The sequence below is a fragment of the Anser cygnoides genome, chromosome 15, assembly GCF_040182565.1.
Source record: "Anser cygnoides isolate HZ-2024a breed goose chromosome 15, Taihu_goose_T2T_genome, whole genome shotgun sequence".
Taxonomy (NCBI): domain Eukaryota; kingdom Metazoa; phylum Chordata; class Aves; order Anseriformes; family Anatidae; genus Anser; species Anser cygnoides.
This window is the reverse complement of record NC_089887.1, coordinates 13028215-13047492: the sequence shown is the minus strand read 5'-3', so window position 1 is coordinate 13047492 and position 19278 is coordinate 13028215. Positions and strand designations below refer to the sequence as shown.

Below are 19278 nucleotides of genomic sequence, written 5' to 3'. Positions count from 1 at the left end.
ATACAACTGTCCGTTTTTCATCTCTCTGAGCGCATTCAGCTGAAACCGAGTAAGCACCTTTCCAATCAATCGATTCTGAACTGCTCCAGACATGCAGACACATGCACATCATCCTTGGAAAGACTTCTGCTCTCTGATCATATCTCACACTCAGTTTCTCACTCACCCATCTGCTAGGAGGGCATCTCTGCAGTCCCTGCTGATATCTGCACTAGAACAACCTTCTTTCTCATCCTTGTCAGCAAGGTCGGCACTATCAGACAGCTCCAGCTCTTGGATTTATTCATAAAAGTTCCCATCTGCTGTTTTTGAATGGCAAGGGAATGTAAATTCTTTTCTTAAGGCCTCATCTCTGAGAAAATATATATATCAGTGCTGTGTGCCTGGATCATCCTGGAAGGGTCGATATTTCCATCCCATGCCATCTGCCTGCAGCAGTCATCCTCCATCTCTCGAGCGGTTTCACGCTCCTTTAGTATCCCCACCGGGTGTGCTGAAACGCTAAGACTCTAATCATCAGTAGAAGCAGTTATTAGTTCTTAATGGGAGGTCATATCAGACTGAAGATGAAAAAGTTGCTTCGGTTCTCCTTCGTACTTTGAAGCAAGCACTGATTAAGAGCCATCAGAGGTGCAGTCTCACAATCAGCGGCTCCAGCTTTTCCAAGGAAGCTATTTTAAGATGGGCCAGCTATAGGCACCCTCTTTCACTGCCTGATTTCCCCAGGCAGTTTGATCATGCCCAACGCTCTGTAAGCAGCTTTGAACCGTTGTTTTCAGCATATTAAATCAGATGCATCATTCCGATGAGCATCACCAGATCTGCTTCACGCCTGCGTGTGAAAACACGAAGTGAAGTCCCTGTGAATTTGGTGTTTATCTTCACTAGGGCAGAGCCCAGCCTTGGCCTGAGCGAGGAAGGGTCTGGTACAGCCGTGTGGCTGCTCCGGTGGTGATGGGGAGCGCAGGCGTCAGTGCGGAGCTGCTAATGGGGTGGCTGAGAGGGTTTCCAAGCCCCTTCATCCCCCAGTGGATCAGCCAGCACTTGACCACCTCTGTATTCAGTGTTAGGTTTTTATCTCTATGTTGAGCTGGCAGAGAGCCTCACCGCAGGGGGGCCTTGAGTGGAGACAGCCTCCCTTCAAATCCTAAAGGCCCGGGTGAGGGGCTAATTCTATCACCTGGGAAAAGCCCACGCTGTCCCGCTGGGCTGGGGCACTGTGGAAGGACTGAATGAGAGGTGTAAGAGGCCGGGAGCCCCCTTTGTATTTTCGGTGTGTCAGGTGGGGTCAGTGTCATATCAGGAGCTGAAGGAGGGAGCCAGCCCAAAGCCATGGCCCTTTTCACAAAGGACAGAAGCAGGGATATTGCAGTCAGGTGCTTGTTATTTTCCCCCAGAGGCTGCTCTCTCCCTGCCAGGCAGGGCAGGTGCCAGCAGTGCGTTCAGGAGCTCTTAGCACAGCCCGTGCTGGGGGCTGTTTGCTCCATCCAGTCCTCGCACGTCTGAAGAGGTAAGCAGGAGGGCTCAAAGCAAAGTGGGAGCCTGGGAGCTGGGGATTAAATATCTGGGTATTTGGGGGGTCACAGATGAACCCAGGGGGCCAAGTAGCTTGAACATAACCTGTGAGTCTGTGGACCGGCAAGAAATTCAAAGTATCAAGACCAAAGAACTGCCTGCACGCTGTTCTGATCAGGGCTTTCAGGGGATTCAGCACACCTGGAGAAGAGCTCCCTGGGGTCCCAGGCAATCCTGGCTTTGTGATCCTGGGTGGTGGTGAACAGATTTGCTCCACGTTTGAGATGAGGACTGCAGGATGGCCAGGCTGAGCAGCTGGTTGTGCTGAAAGGCGTCCGCCTGTCCCTGCTCCCTTGCCCAGGCTCTGGGTGCTGCTCCGTGGGCCCATTGATGTACTAACTTTGCAGCCTGCCATACCAGCAGGAAACCTTTCTGGTGACTGCTGAAGGTGATGAGAAATTAGATTAGCAAGTGCCTTTTGAAGCCTCACCACCAAGCATCAGCAGTGAACCTGTTCCCCGCTGAGACGTTCACAGGCCAGTGTTACTTCCTCGCTCGTCCTAGGATAACTCCAGCTTGCTCAGCTGTGAAAACAGCATCTCTCACGCTTTTCCCAGCACCTCCTGCAGCTTCTGACAGCTTTCTCTGACTCTCCACTTTTGGAACCAGCATCTAAGGCAGAAATCTCACAAACCATTGTCGGAGCTGCCCCCTTTCTTGGAGAAGACTCTCTGCCTTGATGTGAGTCCCCTCCAACTCCTCCAGGCACTGACGAACAGCTCTGGGAGCGGGGCCAAGGCTGGGGCTGAGCGTGACAGCCCCAAAAGCAGGGCCCACTGCGGCCGAGCAGCTCCCTGGGGGCCGGTCCCATCGCCCTGTGAGCCCACGTGTCGGGCTTGGCCGGGCGGGGGGTCCCGGGCTGCTGGCAGGGACTGGCGCTGGAAATGAAGAAGGTACTTCAGCCTGGGAAGGAGGGCGCCGTGCTGGGTTATTGCTGTATCTGTGCTACAGATCACAGGGTGGCTTAACGCTCATGAGCTGTCAGACCTGGCATTTTTCATCAACCTGAAACTGATTTTTTTTAGAAATTACCGTTAATTACGCTACCCAACCAGAAAGCGCAGCTCTTTGATCAGCCCTTCGTGAGGCAAGTGCCATCCATCACTGCGTCTTGTGTCAGCTCATTAGGGGTCACCTTCATTACAGACTGCGCTGGAAGCCTTGGCAGCGAGAGGAGGGGTAAGACAAGGTTTTTGCAGCTAGGTGTCGAACCACGTACTGACAGTTCAGATGAATGAAGCCTTGTAATGAAGGTGCAGTCTGATCAGCAGAAGATACTGCCCAGAAGGGAAGGGGTATATCGAACGGACTGAGTTTCTGGCAACGTCTCATCTGCAGCCCCCGGCGGGTATTAATGTTACCTGTGTGAAGTATGATAAACAGGCGTGTGCACGCACCAAGGTCCTTAGAGAAGTGGTACACAGTCGTGTTGCCATATAACAGGCTTTCCTTCCGTGCCAAGCAAAATGCCACTGGTCAGGCCGCCCTTCAGCGCGAAACCCCCTTCCCAACTTCAAACTGGTAGAAGGAAGATCAGGCTCTCCTATAAAATCAAGGTCTCTTAAGATTCAGGGACTTCAGTAACTCCAGGAAGCCCCTGGCTGACCTTGCTGGCTGTGCCTTGCAGGGGCTTCCACTCGTGCCTCGGGGCTGGGCGGAGGTGCTGAGACCCAGCTCGGGGCTGTGCGGGCCCCGGGGGGGCCTTGCTAAGCCTGCTGCTGCTCCACGGCCCTGCAAACCCACTGGGAAGGGAGCCTGAAGAGGACACTGAGAAGCTGAGATTGCCTCTTTTAGGCTCGTGTCTGCTGGTTTTTTTCCCTGGATGAGGGGTGAGTGACTGTAGGGGGCTCAGCACCACAGACACTGTCTAGGTCAGGATGGGACCAAATTCTGTTCAGACAGGGCGAAACCTATCTGATGAGTATCTTGGGAATAAAGAGAGGTATGCTGAAAGGCTCTGTCTTAATAGCTGCAGAGACCGAAATCCTGTGCTTATCCAAGCCTACATTAATCCCCAGCACAAACAGCTCCAGCGCCAACTTCTCCGACACGGCTGGAGCGGGTCTCTTAACCCCTGTCACTGGAGAGCCCCACCTCTGTTGTCCCTCCGCTCACCAGCACCTGCCCTCGGGGGTCCTGGTAGAGGAGACTTGTCCTCCTCCCAGCGGGGTGACGGTGCTCTCTGCGTGCCCTGCTCCTGTGCACGCACCGGTGCCGCCCTCGCCGCGGGGTGCAGCCCGCTGGGGAGGCTGTGCACCGGCTGCAGCAGGGCTGGCCTGGGCAAGGTGCTCCCAGGGGTGGCACCAGGAGCTTGGAGGACCTGCTCTGGAGGTGAGCTGGCCCCTCGGAGCCTGCAGCCATGCAAGGGGAGCTGCTCCCTGTCCGTGGGCTCAGTAGGGGGAGCCCACGGGGAAGGATTTGGCTTCACGGGTGCAAAATGTCAGTGTCTGAGTTAGCTTTGTTGCCCTTGTTCACGTGTTGTCTGACGATGTAAAGCATAGCTGGTGTCTTGACCCTGAAAAAGCAATGTGCTCTGGAAGGCTCTGCTGTCCGCGATGAGGCTGCCCTTCCGTTGTAATTGTTCTGTCTGAGCTCTTTGTAGAGGACTGGAAAGCGAGAGACTTTCAGCATTCATTGCAGCTCATTTTTCTGGCAGCCCACTGGTTCACAGCTGGGTTGGAGCTGCCTGAGCAGAGGTTAAGAGTCGTTTTGTCCAGTCGTGTGGAGAAGCTATCTAAAATAGGAGGAACGAGATGGGGAGAGGGGTGCTCAGGACACCCTGGGTGATGAACAGTGGTGCCTGGGGTGGTTCTTGTTGCAGAAGCCATCAGCAACAGAGTCGTCACTGCCAGAAATCAACTTAGCCAAAAAGCACTGGCATTCACTGCTCCTTCTACCTGTCCAGAGAGCTCTCTGTCTCCTGGCACTCCGGGACCTCCTGCTCCCAGGGCACCAGGCAGTGCCCTGTTGCCATTCCCCTCGAGGCCTCCCCCCCGCAGTGGCAGCAGTGACATGGGACACGTCTGGCCCCAAAGCGCCACGTGCAGCCCAGCAGCCTGCCCGCGCCCCGGCCGCGCTGGCCCCTTTATCCTTACGTGATGCATTAGACAAACAACCCGAGGAGAAGTCACCGGACCTGGTGCTCACCGCTGCAGAAGAGCTCCTAAAAGAGGTTAAGACTGAAGGAAGCCTGGGTTGCAGTGACCACGCACTGGCTGAGTTTGTGATCTGGCCTGGCTAAGAGCAAAGTCAGACCCCTGAGCTTCGTAAGAGTCAGCTTCCAGCTGTTCAGAGAATTAGCGGAGGAGATCCCACGGGACGCGCTCTTTAGGGACAGAGGACCTGATCAGAGCTGGCAACTCTTTCAGGATATTTTCCTCGGAGCGCAAAAGCTCTCTATTCCATATGTAATAAATCAAGCAGGGAAGGTAGGAAACCAGCGTGGTTGAATAAGGATCTGCTGGTAAACTTAGGCAAAAGAAGGAAATGCACAGAGGGTGGAAGCAGGGCCGCGTGCCCCGGGAAGGGTAGAGAAATGCTGTCTGGGTGTGCAGGGATGGGAGCAGGAAAGCCAAGGCACGGACAGAACTAAACTTGGCAAGGGATGAAGAGAATAACAAGAAGGGGTTCTGCGGGTACGTTGGCCACAAAAGAAAGACCGGGAAGGTGTAGTGCCTCTGGCAAATGGAGAACAGGTAACAACAGAGGAGGAGAGGGCAGCGGTACCTAACTAGTTCTTTGCCTTGGTCTTCACTGGTGGTCAGACTTGCCACATCTCTCGAGCCCCTGAACCTCTAGATGGGGCCCGGGGGAGCGGAGTGCCTCCCGCTGCAAGTGGAGAGCAGGCTCAGGACCTCCCGATGCAACTGAACTACAAGTCTGTGGGGCCTGGCGATGCATCCCAGGGTCCTGAGGGAACCGGCTGGTGTAGTCCCCAAGCCCCTCTCCATCATATTTGAAAAGTCCTGGCAGTCAGAAGTTCCCTGTGGGTGGAAAAAGAGGAACATCGCTCCCGTTTTTAAAAAAGGGTTGAGAAGGCTCCAGGAAGACCTCACTGCAGCCTTTCAATACTTAAAGGGCTCTTATAAAAAGGATGGAGAAGGACTCTTTACTCGGATAGATAATGATAGGACGAGGAAGAATGGTCTTAAACTAAAAGAGGATAGATTTAGACTAAATGTTGGGAGGAAGTTCTCCACTGTAAGCGTAGTGAGGCACTGGCACAGCTTGCCAAGAGCAGCTGTGGATGCCCCATCCCTGGAGGTGTTTGAGGCCAGGCTGGATGGGGCCGTGGCCAACCTGATCCAGTGGGTGGCATCGCTGCCCAGGGCAGGGGGTTGGAGTTAGGTGATCTTTAAGGTCCCTTCCAACCCCAGCCATTCTGGGATTCTGTGTCCCTGGTGCAACACAGCCTTCCTCAGCTCTGGCAGCTGTGTGGAGCTGGATCGTGGATAAACGTGTGGGGACTGATCCCAGAGCTTGCTGCTCTCTGTGGAAAGCCCCACTGGGACAACGCGGGCACGTCTGTGGGTGTGAGGAGCGGGTACCGCTGCCGGAGTCAGCGCCGGGAGGGTCGGTGCCTGGACTTTGCTCCTGTTCGTGTAGGCAGCAGCGTGCCCTGGAGGCGCTGTGAGATGCAGCCAGCGCACAGCACCTCAGACCCCCTCCTGCCTTTACACGCCAGGACTATGAACTCTGGCGCGGCCCCAAGCACAGCCACGGCTCAGCACCAGCCCTCCGCTGGCTCGGATGCTCTGCATCAAGGGTGCCCTCAGTTGAGAGGGGAAAACATTTTTCCTTCCTTATTCAGAGGATGCCTCAAGTGTTTTGGCTGGGAGCTCAGCCCATACCACAGCTCCTCTGCCAGATGTGGGCCTGTTGGGTTTTTTTTCTGTTTAATCATGCAAAGAAAAATGTATTTGTGTCTCCCAGAAACCGTTTTCGCTGTAGAATCTCTCCTTCTTAGCCCTAGAGTGTATTTTCCCCTGCTGAATTATCTGGTTTGGTTGGCGCTCGGTTTGCCAGATGTGAAGCGTGAGGGTGATGCCGTTTTGGAGATGGCACGACACGGCCCGGCCTGAAGGTTAGCGCTAACGTGGGGCTTTCAGGATGCTCCTTGGGTTGCAGGTGAGCATCTCCACCTGGCTGCTTCTGGGCAGCCCAGCCGGGAAAGCACAGAGGTCTCAACCTCCCCATCACCAGGCGCAGCCCGCCGTGAGGGGCATCGCCAATGACAGGCAGCAGCGGGACCCTCTCAGGCTGGCTCGTACGAACGCTGGGTGTTTCAGCGCTCTGAGCTTCTTCACTCGGATGAAATGCCGTGGCCGTGCGGCGTGGCAGGCGGACGCGCCCCAAGCACCGCCTGCAGACGCGGGTGTCCGCAGCGGCTTCTGGCCCTCGCAGGGTCGCTTTGCCCGGCGAGGCGCGGGGCCGTGCCCGCTGCAGGGGCCCTGCGGTGGGCTGCAGGTGCAGCGGGTCCCGGGGGGTCGCCGGCAGCCGGCGGAGGGGGCAGGAGGCCGGGGGGCTGCGGGCTGCAGCTGGGGCGTTTTTACCGGCTCCGGCTGCCTCAGCGGCGAGAAGCGGCCGGCGGGCACCGGGCAGGGGAGAGGCACGGGGAAGAGTGACAGCCCTCGCCCCGCGCCTTATCGGATCCGCGGGTGTCTCTCGGGGGGGCAGGCTTCCCCGTCCCGCCCGAGCCGCGGGGCCGGCGGGCTGCCTCGGGGCCGTGACGCCTCGCACCTGCGGCTCCCCGACTCGGTGCAGAGGGCGCGGGGAGCACCCGCCCGCCCCGGGGCCGCTCCCCGCAGCTCCGGTGGCCCTCCTGCTGCCGCCACCCCGCGGCTCCCGAGCGCCCCGGCCTCAGCCGGGGGCCGACAACGGGAGGCTCCCGGCGGCCGGTCCCGGGGCTGCAGCCGCTGCTTCGCCTGCGCCCGGCGCCGCTCAACCGGGCCGGGACGCGGCCGCTTTCCGCCGGGCACCGGGGGGCCGGAGGCGGCGGGGCGGGCCGGGCCGGGCCCGGAGGGGAAGGGAAGGGAAGGGAAGGGAACGGGGGAGGCTCCCGGGGCCGCCCCCGCCCCGCGCCGCCCCCGCCGCCCGCTTCCTCCCCCGCGCCCCCCGAGCCGCGGCCGCAGCCGGGCCCCGGGGTGCGGGGAGGCGGCGGCGCGGGAGGGGCCCGAGGGACGGCGGAGCGAGTGAGCGCCCCCTTTTCGGCTGCTGCACCCCCCCCTTTCTGCTGCCCCCCACTTTCTGCTGCCCCCCCCCCCTTCTGCCCCCCCCCCCCTCCTTTTCGGCTGCCCCCCTCCTTCTGCTTCCCTCCCCCCCCCCCCTTTTCTGCTGCCCCCCCCCCCTTTCTGTTGCCCCCAGTCCCCCCACTTCTGCTGCCCCCTTTCCCCCCCCCCCCTTTCCTCCACCGCGCCCGTGGCTTTGGGAGCACAGGGGCCGTGCTCCAGGAGTCCGCGCGTTGCAAAACATCTCCTGGCTTTGCAGCACGCTTTCTGCTTTTTTTTCCTTTTTTTTTTTTTTTTCCTTTTTTTTTTCCTCCCCTTTTACACTTGGAGTAGCTAATTGGATAGCAAAACAGGGACTGCAGGGGTGGGATTACTTCATGCTCTTGCAATGCTGTTTTGCTGCTCGGTGGCAGTCCTCCCGCGTGGAAGGGCTCAGCCGCGGCCGCCCCGTTCCGCCGCTGGTTCCGAGCGGGGCTCCGCTTTCCAGAAAGATTTCATTGTCTCTCCGGCTAAGCTGGCTTCGGAGGAGATTTGTTCTACTGAATGGTGCATTCAGCAGGTCCTGCGGTCCTTTCGGTGCAGTTGTGTGCTCTGGGGTTTCCTCGGCCGGCAGGTTGATTCCAGCACTGGGGCTTTTTTCTTCTGCCTGTTTCCAGGAGATTTCCGTAGAAAATGCGAAGCCCGGTGACAGACCCGGGAGGGAGCCCTGGCTCTGCCCTGTCCCCCTGGAGGTTGCGTTCCTCTTTTTTTTTTCCCTTGTTGAAAGATGGATTTCCTTGGGTTCAGCTGGGAATGGGGGTATAGGGCAAGTTCCCATGTTGGTGGCATTGAAGCTCGGCCAGCCAAGTGAGACTACGGTGCGTCCAGATGCACCCTGTAAAAAGCTTCTGGAATATAAGCAAGAAGCTCTGTGCCCTTTAAAGAAAGAAGGGAAGGAAGACCGAGGAGTGGGTTTCTGGCTGCTGGTTCCTTTAGGCCAGGAGTCCCCAGGATGCGTGAACGTGGGATGGGACGGGATGGGATGGGATGGGACGGGACGGGACGGGACGGGACGGGATGGGATGGGATGGGATGGGATGGGGTGAGCAGCCTGGCTGGGGCCGGCGGTGAGCATTCACCCCGCTGAAGGCCATGTGAAGGAGGGGCTGTCGGGAGCCCCGTTTGCTTCCCCGTGCCTTCCCCTCCCAAGGGCAGGAGGAGATGCTGAGGGGGATGCTCAGGAGCAGCTCGCTTATCCTCTCTCTCTTTCCCCCCCGGCTACTTTTTCTTGCTCTCAGCAGATAATTACAGCGGTAAAATAGGGAGGGAGGGAGCTGTTTGCCTGCCTTCTGTATTGTAAATATTCTGCCTATCAAACACTAACTCTAGAAATAATTAAACCCAAGGGGAGATGCTTTGTACATCTTAAACCTGGGCTTCCCCTGGTGGTATCATCCTCCCGGGTGCGGCTGTTTTGCTTTAGTTGCTTGAGTTAATTCTACTGCAGTACTGAGGACTCACTCCTGTGTGGTTCCTGAAGTCTTTCTGCGTTTTGAGGAGTCTGGGACTTGCTCGGTACCTTCTCTTCTGCCCCCAAAGGGGCAGTGCTGTTAGGTGGGAACTTCCTGTTCAGAGTGCCAGGGACAGGGCGGAAAGTTGACCTTTTGCTGCAGCTTTCACCCCACCGCACCAAAGGTAGTCTTGGTTGACTTTATTTTTTAGTAGAGTTGCTCGTCTCATTTAAAATTATGAGAACATATTTCCCATAATAGTCGTATGACTTAGCTTACATCCTTCCCTCTCCCCTTCCACTAAGTAAAAATCCAGATCTGCTGTAATGCTAACAAAAATCATCTGAGTGCTTCCCAGAGCTGGGCTCATGTTTGCGCCGTGGAGCTGCGCCCATCTCGGGAGGTCTTCTCCAGCACACAGAGAGGTAGCTGGCAGCGTAGGGCGGCAAATGTTTTTGGCGAGGCTGGTCCATGCCCCAGAAAAGCCCCAGGCTCGGTGAGGAAAGCGCCGCGATCTCAGCGTCTGTTCCTGGAGAACAGCTTCTGGCAGGAGGAGGCATCTCCTGCCCCGGGCAGCGCGCGGGGCGAGGCGTTTCTCGAGTGCTGCTTGAGAAGTTGTACTTCTGGTCTTTATCTGGGGGGAAACTCGTGTGGCCGTGTATCGTGTTCCTGCAGGATAATTAAATCAGGATAATTAAATTAATAGCCAGAAAAGGGCGAGATGTTACCCTGTATGGCAGCCATTATGACTATGGGGCTTTTAATTACCAGCCCTTTCCCTCCAGCTCGAGAGCAAACACTCTTCTTGTTAGCTGAAAGGATTTAATTTTCGAAGAGGGCACGCCGTTGCCATTTACACAGCGCTCAGCCACCGTCATTCTCATTTACGGCCCTCTGCTTGGCAGCATCGTTAGCGCTGGGAATGGTGGGGAGCGGCGCGGGACCGAGCTGGGACACGGAGCGCTGCGCCACGGCTCTGGACACCCGTCTGAAGCTGGTGCTCACAAGTGCGACTACAGGGGCTGCTGCTTGAGGTCCGAGAGCTGTCCCCTCCCCGGCAGCGGGGGACGCGGGGATGGATGCCCTCCGGCGTGCTGCTGGCGGTGCCCGGCTGCTCCCCGTCTGCCGCAGCGCAAGGTGGCGGCTGCTGCTCCCGGGGGCTCGTGTTTTCTTCCGAAAGGAGAAATCTGTGTCGGCTGCTCCGCCTGCCCCAGGCTGAGCTCAACACGCTGTGGTGGCCGGGGCTGTTTTAAGCCTGGGGGGTTTCTCCTCCGTACAGTCTGTGTCTTCTCCTGGCTGCGCTCGCCTTTCTATTTTGACTCGTGTCCAGCTTCTCCCTGGTTCAAGGTGAGACGTTAAAGGACATCGGCGTGGGCAGGTGCGTGGTGCTGAGGCAATATAAAACACCGCAGCCCTTTTGATGGAGGCTGCAGTCCCTGGAGCAGGAAGGGACAAGCGGCAGCCCAGGATACCCCTGTCGCCTTGGGGTGCCACTTTCCCACGTCCCCCCGCCTGTTTGCTCAGCAAATCATAGAATCAGGGAATGGTTTGGGTTGGAAGGGACCTTAACGATCTAGTTCCTGCCTTCCTGCCAGGTGCTGCTGGAGCCTCCTGCTGTTTGATGTGCTCACCTCCAACCTGCACGGTCGTGTCACACTGGGTGAGAACGAGAGCACTGGGGCTGAGCGGTGATCCCCGGAGAGCCAGGGCACTGGTTGTTTGTCGGGAGTGCCAAAAGGTACGCAGCAAGGCTGTGTAGCTGGAGGCTGGGGACGGAGCTTTGCTGGGACAGCAGTGCCATTTCGGCAGCGCTGAAACGCTCCGGGCAGGGCGTCAGGCAGGGCTGGGTGCTGTAGCTCGGGTGGGCCCAGCTGATGCGGTCTCTGCTCCGCTTCGGCTGCTGGGTGGGGTGGGAGAGGGACCTCGCCGGGTGGGGCTGCTGGCTGCTTGCCCCTCCGCCGCCTCCCCGGAGGGGCGGCTGGCAGCGCTCCGTGTCCTCCGCTGCTGCTCAAGCCCTGCTTTCCGGGTGCTGGCGGCCCTGGGCGAGCGGCGCTGGCACAGCGTGCTCTAGGTGGAGCATTTGTGCTGGAGAGCCCAGGCTTTCAAGAGCTCGAATAGGAAGTTACTTCTTGCGATAAATTGATGGCTTCATTTTTTTGACCTTTGAAAGCTTTTCGTGCTTTCGCTACGTGTAGGAAATGAAATTTCTCATGCTGAGAAACAGCGAGTTCTAGCTCTGGGAAAGAATGACCGACGTGATCTTCTGTCGGATGCCTGGCAGAGCTCGGATAGTGCGAAACAGGGCTTGGGTCCCGGGCTGCGTTCCTTCGTTTCAGAACGTCTGTCTGCGAGACTGCGGAGCTGGAAAGGGGAATCGGGAGAACACAGCACCGCTGGGGTGTTCTGGTGGCTGGGGAGCCCATGGAGAGCCACCAAAGCACAGCGGCTTCTGGTCTCAGAGAAGGGTTTCAGTGGTGACTGAACAGCAGCTTCAGGGAAAAATGAAATGCTAAAACGATGAAGGCTGAGGGCTGCTTGATCCTGAGTCTGGGTGAAGTTTGGGCATAGCTTGAAACGTTTCCTGGATCCTCCTGGGGCTCCTCTGACACCCTTCCTGCTAGCCATGGTGCTTGGCCACTGGGGCTCTGCTCCGGCTGTGCCGAATGGTGCTGGCTGGTGTGCTCTGTGTGCATCGCTCTGGCTGTCGCTGAGCTGTCATCTCTTCCCTTACCATTTCTTTAGCTTTCTGGGGGCATAAGAGTCTGTGCTGTCCCTGTTCTGAGTGTTTTGTGGCTTGTGTTCATAAGTCCTTTCCCAAATGAAAGGCAGCAACCTCATTTTCCTTCTGGGGACTCGTTCCCTTTGCAGCTGAGCGGGCTATGGAGTGCCCAGATTAATGCCCTGGGTGTGCCTGCGAGTTGCTGCCATGCTGGTTACCTGGTGTGGGGTGGATGTGGGACGTAGATGGACGTGGTACAAACCCTTACACTCTCTCTGTTTTTATTTCCAGAACTCATCCGGGGACATCATCACCTCTGGGTGCCTGGTGCTCGTGCCACGCAGCAGCCTCGGCTGTGGCAAAGGACGGCTCAGCCTCGTGGTGCGGCCGCGGTGACACCGGGAGAGCTGCCCACGTTTGCGGGCCTGCGGGCGGTAAGAGCCAGGCAGGGCAGCTGTCTGTCCCACGTGCAGTACTTTGTAGGTGGTTCAGTGTGCAAATATGGATGAGAGACTCCAGAAGTCCCTCTGAGGTATTTGTTCTGCTGCTTCCCCTTGTGAGCTCTGCTCTCTTTGCTGTATGTTGGTGTGTGATTGAAATGGGGAGAGTGCAGTTGTCCTCTGGCTGTGCTCAAGCTTCTTAGACTCTCTTCTTTTCTCTCCTTTTTGCTGCAAAAGCATTCCTTTCTAACAGGGTACAGGGGGGAAATTGGTTAAAGTCTCACTTAAATGCTTTTTTTTGGGGGTCATAAGCTGAGTGTAATGCATACTGCTTATTAAATCACGTATCTATCTTGGTTGGGGATTGCAAAGCACACCGAAACCCCTGTGACTTGCCAGCGGATGCAGGTGCTCAGTCTGCCCTGCTGGATGTTGCCCTGCAAAGCCACGTGCCTGCAGGTGCCTGGAGCTCTGCCCGGGGTGACTGAGCTCCAGCCATGGCTGCGCGCTGTGGACCCCAGACGGACGAGTCGCCTCTTACTGCAGGCTTTCCCTTGTCTGTGAGATGGAGAAAAACCATTTTTCCCAGGAGCACAGCTGTAACACCCTGGTCACTAATGGTCAGCAAGTAGTGGAAGTTTTTGGGGTGAGGATGGAAGGCGAGGGGGTTGTGGCAGCAATATCCTGAGGTCTTTTTGTCCCGACTGTCACAAGCACAAGGAAGACCTCAGCTTGGCCTTGAAGCCTGTTCTGTGACTGTGCCGTGGGGGTGGCACGCATCCCCATCCCAAGAGCAGATGATTTGATGACATCAGGTGGGCTAAATGAGATGCTGGCTGCAAAGTTTTGCCAGCGTGCAGTTCCCTCGTGCAGGAGGGGGCTGATTCAAGGGCAGCTGGCAGCTTCGTTTTGTGACTGATGTCTCCGAGCAGAGGAGAGGTATGTGAGAGCTGGCTCCGCAGGGTGCTTCATGGGGTTAACAAGCACAGTGTGCACTGTCACAGGGCACTAAATGGCAAAGCCCCTAACCGCTGTGGGGCTTTACTGCCAGTGTGGATGTCCAAAGATGTTCTCCTCCTTCCGAAAGAGCAGATGAGGCTGGCTTTGTGATGAGGCAGGAGGAAGCTGGCTGTGCAGGTCTGGGCACAGCCGCTCGGCCAGCGCCCGCTGTGGAGAGGCACGGGGAGGCTGCTCGGCACGGCAGCACCGCGGGCTGTTGGTTCTGGCAGGCCGGGTGCTGTTTTCCGTCTGGTGTTATGGCAGTAGAGGCCGACTGATTCCCAGGAAACAGCGTTCTGGATACGTGGAAGCTGGCGTGGGTTTCCTCCGACGCAAAATGGGTTTGTAGGAACATACCAGGCTCCTTTATAGAGCAGCTTGAGAGCTAATGAAAGGCATTGCTGTGTAAGAGCAAAATATTGTCAGTGAGTTACTCACGTCGTTAACGAGGTCAGATCATTGCCTTGTAACCAAATTAGTTTGTTTTGCTCTAATCAGTTTTAGTAGCTAGAGTGCTCAATAATTACTTGTGTCTTTATGAAAGAGATGGGGCAGCATGAGTATAGCTGCTGGCAGACTTCTCTGGCTCTGAAATGGATTGTGCAGATTATTTGGGAAGGCATCCTTCCAGATGCATGATGCACCCGGAGCGATGCTGTCAGATCCCGGCCGCAGCCAGGAATGACTGCGGCCTGCAGCCTTGCTCCTCTGTAAACAGCCATCCTTGGGGTGTTCAGAAAAGCGTGTGCAGCAGGGACGTCTTTGGACTCTGCTGCGAATGTCTTCTTTTATACCAAGCAGGACTGCAAACAGCGTGTGAGGTGTCTCTCTGAACTTTTCCTTCCTTTAACCTATGTACATTGCTGAGACCCCAGGTGCTATCAAATACATCTGCTCTCTAAATCAGAAAACGTCCTCCCGGGTGTTTGCACCTCCAGTATCTTTTCCTTTTTCCAATGCGAGGGGTGTGTTCTTTGAAACATCAGCCTGTGGTGGCTTGGGTGGACGGAGAGGGCTGAATGCAGCTCGTGAGGATGGGGTGCTGAGAGCTGCTGTCCCTGCGTAGTGGTGGTGACTTGACTCAGGAGAAAGGACCGTCACCTGGCCCTGCTTCACCTTACGGGCGATGGAGACAGCTACGTAGCGTGCCGTGCAGCAGAGGGTCATGCATGTGCCCCCCGCGTGTCCAGCTGCTGCACTGCAAGAGAAGAGCTGTGATGGTTGGCAGCAGCTCTTCTGGGATTAGGTCCTTCCCTGCCCTCGGTCTCTTTTGGTAGACTTGTACCTGTAAACTGAGCCAGAGAGAAAAACGAGAGAAGCTTCTGATCAGAAGTTGCCCTCTTTCTCAGTGAGAGACTTTCTGCAAAAGGACAAGTTCCTGCTGGAGCCACTAGTTCTGTCTACCCTTAACCCACTGCTGATTTTAGCTAGAACATTGCTAATTCTTGCTGTTCTTTCTAATTTTCTTTGAGGTATTTTCTTCTGGCTCAGTTCAGATGTATTTCTCCCTGAAACTGGACAAACTGATGCTGGGTAGTGTCGCTGTCCTGGAGGGGTGCCTCCTGGCGTCTCGTGGGACTGAAGCACCTCTCGGGTTGCTGTCTCTGTACCTCAGGGTCTGCCTGTCTGAACGGCCCCAAGCGGCGAAGCATCACCTGCCCCGAACGCACGCGAGGCTCGCCGCATCTAGCGCCCCATCAGGGCTCCCCTGCCACGGGTGGAGGCGGTGTACTGGTGTCCTCTTCCCTCGGTAAGAGCTAATGGGAAGAAATGCGCAAATACCAGGTCGTGTGGCTGGCGCTGTCTCTCTTGGATGCAAATCCAGCTTCAGAGGTTTGGCTGCCGCACGGACCTGCTCCTCTGCTGCTCTCTGTGTTGTGAAAGCTGCTGACGGACAGACCGGGGCTGCTGAGCAGACTGAGCACGTGGCGGCTGGTGTGGGGCAAGGTTTTGGAGACAACTCCAACTCCCTTTGCTTGGGGGTGGGATGATGTATCTGGGATTCGTTGTGGAACCTGCAGTTGCTGCCGTGGGTAAGAGACGGGGGAGGATGCTGGGGGTGGATCTCAGGCAGGGCAGAAGCTTGCAGGGCAGCGGTTGCTTGCAGAGACCTCTTTGGCCCGACATGGGAACCAAGACGTCACCGTAGCATGCGTGGCTTAGTGACGTTAAATTTGCCAAGTAAAAGCTCTCACCCTTGTGTGGGTGCCTCCAGCTGTCCTGTGCCTGGAGGACAGCTCGTGCTGACTTCCCTGCCTTCTCCTGTGGGCGAGGGCCAGGCCTCCCGTGAGCTGCCATCCCGTACTTTCACTCTGGTCCTCTGTCGTGAATCAGCCCGGGAAGCCGAACAGACGAGAAGCCACGTGCTGGTGTTAAGGTAGCGTTTCTGGTGCTCTGCTCCTGGGCTAGGTCTCACCTACTCCTTCCCGACCAGCAGGCCTGCAGCACCCACCGCAACGACGCCTGGGTTGACCTGCCCCTAGCCCTGAGCCCTAAGCTCTGGCCTTGTTGGCTGGGCTGAGCGGAGCCCACGGACTCCTGACTTCTCCTCCTCCTCCTCCTCGCTGTCCCGTGAGCCCGTGTCCGGCCGTTGCGGCCACCTGAGCCGTACCCCTGCATCCCACGGTCCCGGTGGGTCCCCGGCCGTGCCTGGGAGCTGGCTGGGGGCGCTGGGGAGAATCCCCGTCCCCTCCCAGCACCCCGGGCCGCTGTGCTCTGGCTGCTCCATCGCCTTTTCCTGCGATTGGGTTTGAATTTCCCGCATTTTAATTCTATTGCACGTCTTCTATTCCTGTGTCGTGGAACAAGGAGGGCTCTGTACAGCAGAGCCCCGCTGGAGATGTGCATTTTGGCAATTCTAAAAATACCCCTCGCTTGCTGAGGCTTGTGCGGGTAACCATGGCAACGTGGCTCCAGGAGCAGGGTTAAAAACAGTTGCACCAATTAAGGAGAAAATAGAGCTGTTACAGCTTAGAAAACCTAAAAAATGAAGAAAGAAAAAAAAAAGGCACCAAACACGTGATGCTGTGGTCTGCAGGCCATCTTGGATGGGGTCAGCATCTTGGATGGGGTCAGTTTAAACTCTGAAAGCAGCCGAAGCGCACGCCGAGGGCCCTGCTCTCCCTGCCGAGCGGTGCTCGCAGCCCCGGGTGCTCCCGGCCCTGGCTCTCGGTGCGTGCCTGCAGCCGCCCCCCGCGCCCCCGCGCACGGCTCTGAAAGCAGCGGCATCGCTAGGCGAGCGGCAGAGGAGGGAGTGTGTCGTCCCGAGATTAGACTCTGCTCGCTCGAAGGGCAGCCTGGCTAAAACCTGCGGAGGGTTTCGAGGATGAAAGCTCCGTCTGAAGAATGATTTTGGCCCGCAGCGTTGGACTGTGCGAGGGGGCAGATGTGTTTTGAAATTCACGCACGGAGCTAAAGCCCCTCGGTCAGTGGTGATGCTTTCATTGGTGGATTAGCTCTGGGCTGGGGAAGCAGTCCTGGTAACAGCTACCAGATGAGCCCGAAAGCTAAGGGCTAATTCTATTCTGAGTGTGTTTGCTTTAATTATCTTTGCTGAGCCCGGGCCAGGGTCATCGGAAGCCTCCGGGATGTGCCACTAACCTGCTGGCTGTCCTCCGGCACGGCGAGCTGTGCCTCTGCCCACCGGCACACGCAGGGCCCTTACCCTGGGAGGGGTTTGTCGAAGGGGCTGCTTGTCCTGGGGCCCCGGGTTTCAGGTTGAGCCTCTGGAGCCTCTTCATCTGTGCATACAAACACAGCTGCACCAAGCAGCCGTTCCTGCACCTGAAGGAGGTGTGTGCGCAGCCTCCTTGAGAACGGGCAGGCTTTAGGTGCTGAGAAAGGAGAATTTTTGGAAGGCAGGAGGAAAGTAAAGCTTGTTACATTAAGGAAACGCTAACCTTTCTTCTAATGCTATGTAGCGTCACTTCAGAGTGACCGTATACGTATTTTACCCCAGTGGGTTTGAAAGGGTGCTGCTGCTCTTGCCCACTCCTGTCGCTGAAGTGAAGCAAAAGGTCTGAATATCTGACGTCGCCTTGGGTTAGCCGCTCTTCCTGGCGTGCTGCTGATTTCTCTCTCAGAGCAGCGTTTTCCTCCAAACCGACGTCATCCCCAAGTGCAGTGCAGGCCCGGGAGGCTGCAGGCTGCTTTCTGTGCTTTTGCTTGTCCCCGGGCGTGCAGGCACGGCCGCGGAGCTGGCAGCGAAGGAGAGGCTGAGGTCAAAGCAGCGGTGGACAGGAGCTGGAGGCCTGTGGGGAGGAAGGAAGCGGGGGCCGTGCAGCTGTGCTCGGAGGATGCTGCGCCTGCTGGAAAGCAGCAGCGGGGTCTCCCGAGACGAGTTAGGTGAAGGAAGCGGCGATGAAGTCACTGGTTTGCTTGGCTCGCTGGTGGCGGGAGGTGTTGCTAGCAGTGCTGGTGGGGACGGGGTGAGAAGGTCAGGGTCAAGGCAGTGAGCAGGCAAATGCACACCTCTGTCTTGTGTGCACGGGCCCCTGTCGCCGTCCCCGGGCTGGCAGCCTGCTGAGCACTTTTGCATGTGGGCCCTTTAGTGTTTAACACTGCAGTCACTGCAGAGGGGTCTCTGTGTCCCCCGGAGCTGCTCCTTCCCCTTCCCTGGGTGCGAGCCGAGCTTGAGCCGTGCCCTGTGTCCAGCAGCTTGGGCACGATTTTGGGTAGGCACAGTGGGGCTGACGTTAGTCCCCGGGGGAGGCAGTTGTGGCTGTCCCCACAGCACTTGGGGGTGTTTGTCTAGCTGGCTGGGGGGACCGAGGGCTGCAGGACGTGGCATTGGTCCAGGGCGAAGGATGTGGAGCCCAGCCCAACCCCACAGCAAGGCGTGCTTGTGGAGGGAGTCCCAGTCGCGATGGGGATTTGGGTTTGTAAACTGGTTTAGGCAAATTAAAAAAGATTCCAGGGTGGATGCCTTTAATTCGCTTTGAATTATGGTTTGCATCAATTTGGGTTAATCAGGCTGGAGGCCTCCCCACGGCGTGTTTCTGTGCATGGGTTAAAACAAAAGTGTGCGTGGAAGTGTGCTGGAAACAGGGCCAGGCTGGGGGAGAGGCAGAGCTGCAGGACGTGGGGAGGGCTCGGGCTCGCCTGGGGGCAGAGCTGGCGGCGTCCGGAGGCGCCGGGAGCCTTCCCAGGCTGCGGCTGGGGTCCTGCGCTCCTGGCGGGGCCGGTTCGGCAGGAGAGGGCTCGGTTGTGAGGCTCACGCGACAGGGATTTAACAGGCAGCAGGCAGCCCTGCGTGCTTGCCCAGCGAGCTCCCGGTGGGGAGGACGAGGACGGAGAGCCGGGCAACGCGCTGCGGCTGGGCCTGGCTGCCCTCGGAGCCACGGGAGTGCCAGCAGGCGCAGGCTCGGTGTGAAGCCTCCTGGGGCAGGAGGTGACGGGCGGCGAGGTTTCCCCCGAGCTTGGTCCTTTCCCTGGCGTCTCCTCTCGCTGTTACGCCGCGTACGTGCAAGTGCAGCGACTTCTGCCCGCGTGGCTTTGCAGGTGAGCTGGGGCACGGCGTGCGTCTGGTCCACGGGCCCTCGGGAGCCCTTCCGCTGGGCTCCAGCTCTTGTTGGGTGTCGGTGTGCCTCTCGCCCTTAGCAGGGATGCTGCAGAAGTTAATCGGACACTTTCCTGTTTCTGTCACCGCTGTTTCTCCCGTGGCCACGCTCCCCTGTGAAGTGCCCCCAGTCGTGCGGCTGGCTCTGCTCACGGCCGCATCCTGCGCGGGGCCGCGGGGGCGCTGTGTGTGTACGGGGAGGGGAGGCACAGCACCGGGAGCTGCTGCTCCCCCTCGGGAAGGTGTAACGTCAAGAGGATTTCTTACAAAG

The 19278-nt window shown here is 57.7% G+C and overlaps 1 protein-coding gene across 10 annotated transcripts in view; it reads left to right on the top strand.

Annotated features, from left to right (window-relative positions):
• Nucleotides 1-19278, top strand: part of LOC106033340 (ankyrin repeat and fibronectin type-III domain-containing protein 1-like) — a 213237-nt gene that overhangs the window by 6176 nt on the left and 187783 nt on the right. The window contains exons 1-2 of one of the 10 annotated variants that reach the window (XM_066977702.1): nucleotides 7627-7766; nucleotides 12303-12445. Coding sequence is in view for 3 of the 10 variants with exons in the window: in XM_066977700.1 (XP_066833801.1) it covers nucleotides 11810-11843; nucleotides 12303-12456 (188 nt within the window). In the remaining 7 variants the exon portion in view is untranslated. Of the gene's footprint in view, nucleotides 1-7626; nucleotides 7767-8139; nucleotides 8362-8421; nucleotides 8534-8885; nucleotides 11031-11278; nucleotides 11844-12302; nucleotides 12544-18753; nucleotides 18950-19278 lie in introns of those variants that run through there. The other 9 variants (XM_066977699.1, XM_066977703.1, XM_048061876.2 and 6 more) reach the window with 9 other exon arrangements.